The 9,991-nt window shown below is 36.5% G+C and overlaps 1 protein-coding gene across 1 annotated transcript in view; it reads left to right on the top strand.

Annotated features, from left to right (window-relative positions):
• The first annotated feature begins 245 nt into the window (after positions 1–245).
• The window catches only part of lrig3 (leucine-rich repeats and immunoglobulin-like domains 3), a 34,025-nt gene continuing 24,279 nt past the window's right edge, over positions 246–9,991 (top strand). The window contains exons 1-3 of the mRNA XM_079399228.1: positions 246–656; positions 5,519–5,590; positions 5,675–5,749. Coding sequence (XP_079255354.1) covers positions 463–656; positions 5,519–5,590; positions 5,675–5,749 — 341 coding nt within the window. The 5' untranslated portion in view covers positions 246–462. The remainder of the gene's footprint in view (positions 657–5,518; positions 5,591–5,674; positions 5,750–9,991) is intronic.

Below are 9,991 nucleotides of genomic sequence, written 5' to 3'. Positions count from 1 at the left end.
CTACAACTACAATATATTGTTGAAAATATACTAATATACAATATAGTTTTAGTTGAAAAAAAAATCTTATGCCTGTTTTATGATATAACCATTCTTCGGGAATGCAAAAATAGTGTAGAGATTCTGAGCGCACATACTGTATCCGTATTTGTCTCTCTGCACTACAGTACCCAGAATCCCTCGCGCCGTGGCCTTCGGCAATCTTCGGCTGTCTCCGCCCACGGGAGCGCGCGCCGCGGAATGCTGCTCTGATTCCAGCGCGGTGGAAAGAAGTTTCTCAGAGATGGAGCGAGTGCTGAGGCGCTGATATCTGCACTTATACCCATGATATTAAACGCGAAAAGGAGATTCAGTTGACGCGGACCTGCCAAGAACCTTCCCCTCTTCCACATTCGTGCGGAATTAAAACTTTTACGGATCGATTTCGTCAACTTTTTATTAGTTTTCTTCCTCTGGGTGAAAATGCCCGCTCGCGCTGTGAGCTTCGTGCTGCTCGTGTTTCTCGTTACGGGCTTTACAGCGATTAACGGAGGCTCGGGTCGATCGGAACCGGACCCGTGTCCGTCTGGGTGCTCGTGTGCGGGATTTTTAGCGGACTGTAGTGGATTAAAACACGGCAGGATCGTGGAGCGGCTGCCCGCGCGGATCTCGCGTCTGTGAGTATTTTACCTCAGATCCTTTCTTTGTGTCTCTCACTGGAACTCGATCAAAACATCATCTTTCATAGATTCTGCTGCAGTTAAATATGAGCAAAAACATTCAGCGTAGAAAATCATAACAGTAGGTAACGTTACAGTTTATAAATGACTAAAGCGTTTGTACTGAAAAACAACCAGAACACACACAGACAGTGAGTAAAACACACGATACTGTTATTATTGCGCTTTGTTTTGTGTGTGTGTTCAGTTTAAAGGCCCTAAATCTAAACAAAACACAATCATTTAAACTCCAAATATTTTCTGTGTTGAAAATCAGACAGATTCGTATTATTCGTGAACAAGTTTATTTGCTGACTAAAAATAAAACCAGTGGCAGTCATTAATTAAACTTTTTTTAAGTTGTAAATGAAGACTAATGGAGTTTTTCTTCTTCGCGTTTAATGAATGTGTTACTTGGCATTTCTTTGTTATTACTTTTAAATTCCAAGTATATTGGTATGATCTGTGTTGAAAAAAGACAAGATCTTTAACTTATAGAGAGAGAAATTAAATCATATTTCGAGCAGCAAATAATGAGCACACACACAAAAACATGTTAATAAATATATACATTCCAAAAAAATAAATAAAATTCAATAATTTGCATAAATAAGTGTTAGTTATGACAAAACACTAAAAAATAATTTTTCGAAGTTGTAAATAAAAAGAATCTCACGTTAAATTAATGTGTTGTTTGCTATTTCTTTATTGTTTGAAATTTACTAGCAATTTTTGCATAAAATGCACCAATTTTTTGTAATTGCAGGCACATTTTTAGCTGTAAGAGCTGAATCCAGCTGGGAGGTTTTTGCACATGAATTGGTGTTTTGTTGTTCTGTCAGTAGGGGCTCAGGACTTTATTTGGACTTCATTTGCATATGTTATTTTATTCATGAAGAACAAACACATTGTAATTAAACACTTTGCTTTCACGCTTCTCTCTTCATGCAAGTTACAATTACATTTGTTCTTCGGTTGCATTGGGTTTTACAAAGAGATCGTCTTGTAAGAGACTCCAGCTTCTTCTAGATGTTGGTTTGAAGGAGAACGAGAGTCCTCGGGGCTTCCAGGGGTTCAGGAGGTGATGCTCATTTATGAGCAGCTCTGCAGCACATGTTCACGCATTAAACTGCCTGAGCTTTTGTTTTCCCCAGGCCCATTATTTCTGCTGAATTAGCAGCTAAACCCAACCAGACATGGAAGCCATTAGGAGCCGATGTGTAGAGAGAGAGGGAGGGAGAAATGGAGGCCTGAAGTTTTTGGCTGTGAAGGGCTCTCGCTGCCAGAATGGAAAAATAGAAGGAAAAAGCTTTTCATGATTTACATCTGGAAAGAGCCGAGGGTTTTTTCAGTGCTGTGGAGAGTTTCAGCAGCTGTTTTACGCCACTTCAGTTTCATAGTTAAACTCTCAACCCATGCACACCTTTTACTCTGTGAAATTCACACTGGGAAATTGACCAGTCAGTATTAATATAAGTGGAAAAACATGTTTAAATTTTTTATTTAATGCCAGCATTGCCAGTATGGTTGGAAAATTTCCAGGAATTTTTGGAATCTTCCCGGGATTTTTGGAAAGTTACCGGAAATTTTCCACCCCTTTGCAACCCTAATTGCCAAAAGGTACCATGTGTTTTTTAAATATATATATATTTTTTGTCAGTTTTCTTCTTTTTGGACATGCTTTTTGTTGGAAATCATTCATTTTTGTTGGACTTTTTTTTATTTTTTGAATTTATGTATTTTATATTTGGAAATTATGTATTTATATTTAATTTTGCATTTATTATTAGTATTATTATTTATGTTATTTTAAAAAATATAAATTTTTTAGTGATGTAACGATGAACTGCGAGCCGGTTGAAAGTCGATTCATATGTGATTATTCAAATCGGTTGAGATGGTAAACAAATCGCGATTCAGTTAATATGAATGTATGTCTGAGGGGAACTTACTGTCTTTAGAAAAGTTTAGATACTATTTTTTCTTTTCATCTTCCCTCTGTATAAAACATATTAAAGTTCATAAGTGCAGCGCTGCTTTGTTTACAGCGGAAACCAAGGAAACGCTTAAAGCGCCACCTGCTGGCAGAGACTGATTCAGCTCGTCTGCTGTTTCATTTCATGCAGATGTTTTTTATGCATACAGTAGTTTCACAAAACTGAAGTCAGAGCATTCTGTTTTTGCTTCAAATTTCAAAATCATACAATCTAATCTCATGTTGCATGTATCCAGCATCTTTGTACTGCGTACATGCAACTCAATATCACGAATCGAATCGTGAGTTGAGTGAATCGTTACATCCCTATTATTTTATTTTTCATTTTTATTTTTGGACTTTTTTTATTTTTTATTTATTTATATTTTGGACATGTTTTTTTTTATTGGTAATCATTAATTTTTATTTTTGGACATGTATCTTGTCGGAAGTTACTTTATTTGTATTTATTTTTAGTCATTTATTTGTAAAAGTATCTATTTATTTGTACTTTTTGGAAATATTTTTTGTTGGAAATTATCTGTCTGTCTATGTAACTATCTACCTACCTACGTATCTACCTATCTATCTATCTATCTGGAAATGTATCTTGCCGAAAGCATTGTAGTAAGTATTACCATGGAAAACTGACCAAATCTTACAAATGAAAACCTATGTGATTTAATTTAAATAGTTGCAGTTGTAGTATTGAAACCAGTCATCAAACTAGCACAGATATGTGATAAACTGGAGTGTTAATAAACTGAACACGAGTCTGAAGCGTCTATCTTATCATAACAGAGAGAGTGTGATATCTCAATGTGTTTGTGTGCGAGGAAACGTCAGGTTTATCTCTGTAAAGTACTTGATTATGACGAGTCTGTGCGTGAAATCATGACGAGCCTTATTCATGAATCACCAAATTTATGTATTTCTGTGTAAATCAGTCAGAAAAGTAGTTCATTAATCCGATTTTACACAGAAATCCTGTTCCATTCAGCTTCATATTTACATATTCAGTGTAGTAATTAAACTGCGTTTAGCTTCAGTGGAATAAAAGGAACAGTTTTACGCTTAAATTGATGATAAAAAGCACAAATATGCACCAGAAACAAAGGCTGGTGATGTTGTTGTATGCAGTGGACGGCTGTGAACGCTCCACCTCTGAGAGATTCCAGTAAAACGCCCGTCCAGAGCCAGAAACTTCACAAACAGACATGATTTGCTGTTGGAAATCAAAGGCGGCGCTCACTTTCCCTGCATTGCGAGTAGATTAGCAGTCGTTACTTTCCCCGCGGCCGTTCGCCATTTGAGCTGATGGAGTCCAGATGGGGGTCGAGAGCCGCTGAGGCGTCTGGCAGCTTCACGCAACGCTCCAGATCCTTCAGCTGACTGATTCCCGAAACATCAACACAGCCTGAAACGCTCCAAATTACATTAGAACTGAGACTCTGTAGACTCCCAAACAAATGATTCTTAAGAGTCGACTCAGTGGTTCGAATCAGTCCAGCAGAAGTTTTGCTCAGTACTGAGTGGATGTTTAAGATTGTGTGTAGTTAAAGATACACATTCACAAAAGGCTTTTGCTGTTATAAGTAGTATTTTAATAAAATCTAAAATCAAAATAGCAGACAATTAAAAATAAAGGTTCTTTATTGGCGTCCATGAAAGGGGGTAGTTCATCCAGAATGAACATTTTGCCATCATTTACTCACCCTCAAGTTGTTCCAAACCTGTATGAGTTTCTGCTGAACACAAAAGAAGATATTTTGAATAATGCTGGTAACCGAACAGCTGAGTTTAGCCGTTGATTTCAATAGTATGGAATGGTCAATGGCTGCCATCAACTGTTTGCTCACCAGCATTATTAAAATATTTTTAACATCCTTTGTTTATAGTGCAAAAATATTCTTTCCATTATTAAAGATAAAAATGGTTATTTTAAGAACTATTCACTGAAAGACTATTTGGGGGATAGTTGGATAGATAGATGGGTTATTGGATGGATAGTTGGATGGATAATTGATAGATAGAGATGGATAGTTGGATAGGTACACTGTGATAAAGAATTCCGTAAAATGTACAGTAAGAAACCGGCAGCTGTAGTTGCTGGAATTCCACCGTAGCAAAATACAGTAGCAACATTTTAGGTTTTAACTTAAATTTACAATTAAATACCGTAATTTCATTAACGGATATAATGTTTATTTAGAAAGAAATAAGAAAATATAGATATAGATAGATAAGAAAATACTAAGAAACAACATAGTTATTTCAAAGACAAAACATCCAATTTGAAATGCAACGCAGGGAATTCTGGGAACATCAATTTACGGTTTTTCCTTGTAAATTTTACATTCTTTTTCACTTCCAAAAACGGTATTTCACTGTGAAATTGGCTGAAATGTCTATTACAGTTTTTCACCGTATATATTAGGGGAACTTACCGTAAACCATTTAACAGGTTTTTACTGTAGCATTTTCACAGTGTTTTACCGTTAAAATCACGGTAATTTTTTACAGTGTAGAAGGATGGGTAGTTGGGGAACCAAAAATGGATCTTCGATGTCATTGATGTGAAAACCCTTTTGCAACCTTTATTTTTAAGAGTTAAAAAAAAAATGGTTGCAAAATTAGTGTTTTGTTTATTTGGGTTTGACCGATTGGGTTTCTAGCTGAGTTGAACTGACCGGTTGAAATGATCATGTCATATGGTAAGAGTGTCGTAGCATGAGTTTGTTTTGTGTATGTGTAGTTTATTTTCTCCTCTCGTTCTCCAGGCTTCAGTCGAGTGACAGATTCTCTTCAGAAACTGCGTGTTGATGGCTGTGTTTTTCTTTTGCAGGGATCTGAGCCATAACAAGTTACGCACGTTTCCTGAAGCGCTGCTCGCCAGTCTGCCGCAGCTCAGTGAAATGTGAGTGTGCTTTTTTGGGTTTTGTTTTATTTTCCCCTCAGATGTCACAGATGAATGTGTGATCGTGTGGTTTTGCATTCACAGAAAACTGAGTAACAACGAGTTCGAGTCGATCCCGGATTTGGGCCCAAACGCTGGAAACCTCAGCACTCTGATTCTGTGAGTATGAAAGCATCATTATCTTGATTTACTTGCACTAAAGAGTGAAACTGTGATGCTTTGGAAACATTGATCTGTCTGTTTGTGTGAAGTTGGATTTGAGGTCAAATCAAATAAACAAAATTATATACACGTGGATAGAGAACTTAGTTTTCTTTTGAAAACGCCACTTGATTCCTTTCTGTAAAGTTCAGTTCATTCTGCAGGCACGAATTTGTGTTTGAAAAGCATCATTGGTTGGATCTGCATGTGTCAGAACAGTTTGAATCTGGTTTTAATCTTCATGTGAAATATACTTCATTGTCTCATTCATTATAGTCATATTAGTGATTATTTACAGTCTTCCAGCAGATTCCATCTTCTTGAAAATGTGACACTTAAAATGACAGAATAATGAAATATTAATTTCCCTGGTGGAGAGTGTCTGGAGTGAATTTCTGAGCGGTGTGAGCGAGAGCTCTGTGTGTGAGAGTGTGTGTGTGAGAGTGTGTGTGTGTGTGGTATTTCCTCTTGGACTCAGAGCACAGTTTGGCAGCGTTTGGTTTGCCTGTTGTCTGTGACGGCGCCTGTGTGGAGTGTCATCTGAGTTTGAGCACTCAGTGTTAAATACAACACCGTCCAGATACAGCTGACCGTATATTGTGTAGCCCTAATAGATAGTTGGATCGATAGATAGATAGATAGATGTTTGGATAGTTGAATAGATGGATCAGTATATGTATAGTTGGATAGATAGTTGGTTGTTTGGTTAGTTAGCAACATAGATGGATAAATAGATGAGTGGTTGTCAGGGTGTTGCTCTGCAGTCGCTAGAGTGTTCTCATTGGTTTCTAGGTTCCTATGCGGTTGCTAGGGTGTTCTGGGTGGTTGCTAGTTGATAGAAAAATGATGCAGTATTTCAGGACATGCAGCAAACGGTGTAACACAGGCATTATCAAAGTTCAGTCCTTCATTCCGCCAGTCAAATTTTCTAGCTAATTACTCTTTAGCAGTGGCTATTTAATTGTTCAAGGCCACAAATTCCTGTGAAATGGCTGAATTAATTGAGGTGATGGCGAGTGAATTACTCCCAGCTGTGGAGCTGATGCCGTTTGTTTTTGGTGGACTGAAGGGTCAAAGACGAGAGACGCTCAGTCTGAGAGACTGTTTGAATAAGAGGCACAAGCTATACGATACCCCAGACCCAGTACAGCTCTCTCTCTCTCGCTCTCGTATGCAACAGTAGAACTGTGTCTACTGCATTTATACTGTGGTAGATATATTAATGTGTTTATCAGCGGGCAGTACTGTTTTATTTACACTTGAGAACAACAAAAATATGCATGTTAACGCATCACAAACAAGTAAAGATGGTGACTTAAGTATCGCTCGTCTAATCACAGTAGAGTCAGATATGCTTGTTAGTTTTACTGTTTTTAGCTCTAGTGTGATATTAAATGTAAGCCTAATTAATTTGTTATGAGTTTTTGGTTTATATTAATCTAGTTCCAAACAAAAGAGAAAATGCGAAGCATCTCTTTGGATAAAAGCATGCTATGAAATCTGTTTTTTTTTCCTTCCCAAATTCCATTTTATTTTTGCCCAAATTCTGTGTTTTTTTTTTTTTCATTTTAATGGTTAAAATTAATTTTAGCACTCAAAAAGCATGTCTAACTTACACAATAAAAAAGATTATAAGTTTAACAAATTACTTTTTTAGTGCTCATTTTATTTTCTCCCCCATATTTAGTGTTTTCCATCTTAATTGGACGATAATAGGGCCCTTTGAAATGTTTTATATCATGATTTGATTAATTGCACAGCCCTGCTTTTGATTTATTCTTTCAAAATTTGTCAAATTCCGTAACATTCAGAGTTATGGTGTAAATTCTATTTTTATGGCTGGATTCAGTGTTTCTGTCTGCTTTTTTCACATTGTGGAAATTGTAAGGTTGTATAAAAGCATAAATGTAAATTTATTAATTGATTGGATTATCTGAAAATAGTCATGAGCACATGGTTATTGAAAATCCAAATATTTTCCTTTGAATTTGCAGCTGTATTAAGTAGGGCTGTCAAAAAAAAAATTTAATTTCGAAAATTCGTGGAATTTAAAATAAAAATCACACATTCGAATGCCAAAACGTTGCATTTGTATTTTAGGTGTGCATCAGGCTGCATTATCAGTGGCACACAAGATGCGAAGACGATGTAGGTGTCGTTGCATTTTAATGCTTTTTTTTTTTTAGCCTATCCAGTTGAACCCACTAGATGCAGCGCTGCTACATTGTTCATTCAAAATATTGCAAAAATAGAGAACATCAATGCGGAGAAAATGTTGTTTACGTCAAAACTGAAACCAAGCCGTTCACACAGAACGCATATTTATTGCATTTCCTAGAGGGACATCTATCAGCGTTGCACACGTCTCGCAAAAGATAGCTGCATGAGTAAAATTAATGTAAGTTCAACTTTTAAAAAACATGTCTCGAGAATAAATGGCGGATTTTTCCCAATCCCACTGCGTCTCATGTTTTTAAATAGAAAAAGTACTCCTTGTGATTGGTTGTCAGTCCTTTGTATTAAATTATACATACATACATGATGCGGTTTTGTTTCTAATTGTTTAAGCAACTTAATTAATTGTATATGGTTTATAAACATTATTTTAAACATTATGCATTTTTTGCAAAGATAGTCGTGTTATATTATTGCTTTCAATAAACGTGCATTAGTAATATTTTGCTCGATGCGCCCTCTTGTGGCCTCAGCAGAGAAGCCAAAACCTTTTTCCCCCTAACTGAAATTATGCCTTTTAAATTTGAATATAATTCGAATATTGATAATATTTAAGTACAAAATTCGAATTTAGTTTTTGTGCCGTTTTGAAAGCCATAATATGAAGTGCAGTGCTGATGTGAAATGATTTGGTTGGTTCGCTCATTAACGATCTGCAGCAGGATCTTTACAGCATGAGGAAAATATGTTGAAATTGAGTTTTAAGTTAATGTGTTTCAGACGTGTATGAGTTCTTCTCTGCTCATCTCAGAGCCAACTTCACTTTTTTCCCTTTAGTCTCATCTGCCAGAGACACACACACACACACACACACACACTCTGGCGGTATGGAAAGTGTCTGCGTTGTGAAATTCAGCGAGCGTCTAGTAACTCGCTGACGTGCCAAACATTCGCAGCGTTGCTTTCACAATCTGATTTATGTGGAAATAATCTCACCGTGAGCTTTTTTCATATAACGTGTCATATATAACGCTCATGTGTGTTTGTCGTTGAGCTCGTGGTGCTAAAAAAACCCAGATCCATTTAGACTGATTAAACTAAAGGAGTGTAACAACCTTATTTGCAGAAAATTGGTTGAACAAATTTGAGGTGTGCGGCAGAAAGACACAATGAGCCGCTTGTTTGTCTGAATGGAGGAGGGAGAGATAAAACACACACACACACACACACACACACACACTCTCAGCAGATGTTGAAGACACACAGAGAGAGTGTGCCTGGTTATTTTATGGCTTTTCATGAGGAATTACGCTAAGGTAATAAACAGGAACTAGAATTGAGACTGATATTCCTCATGCAAACCTGTCTTTGTTGCTTGTTTTTTCAATCTGAGGGACAACCTACATTTTTTAAATAATAATATTTTAATAATAATAAGTTTTTATGGACTGAGACTCTGATTGTTAATAAATGAGCTGCTTGACATTCTTATCGGCTTCCTTGTTTTGCATCGGATGCTGCATTCACACTAGGGGTCGACCGATATGTGTTTTTCAGGGCCGATACCGATTATTACAGACAAAGTAGACCGATAACCGATATATTGAACCGATATATATGTCTGGTGTAAAAATTAAAATGAATGTCAAAATTAAGAATAACAAGGTTCTGACAAAAATGGCCTTCCCTAGTGTTGGTTGCACTTCTTACTCTTGTCTTCCCCCATGCATCCATCTACAATAAGGGTAATATATAAAGAGAGAGTTAAAAGTGGGGCCACTGCATGCTTCATGATTAAGCCTATGAATACTAAATACTACAGCTAAACAGCTTGGGGAAATGTAAGTATTTGGCTTCAATAATGTACATGTTAGAAATGTATGTGTAATAGCATAACCTCTCATAATTCTTCATTAATTATTTTCGGTTGACTAAATCATAACCTACAAGAGGGGACTATTCAATTCATCATCTAATGCACATCAATTGATTAATTTAAAAAGCGCAATGTATAAGTGTAAATAA

The sequence above is a fragment of the Barbus barbus genome (genome assembly GCF_936440315.1).
Source record: "Barbus barbus genome assembly, chromosome: 39".
Classification (NCBI taxonomy): Eukaryota; Metazoa; Chordata; class Actinopteri; order Cypriniformes; family Cyprinidae; genus Barbus; species Barbus barbus.
This window is presented reverse-complemented; position numbering and strand designations above follow the sequence as displayed.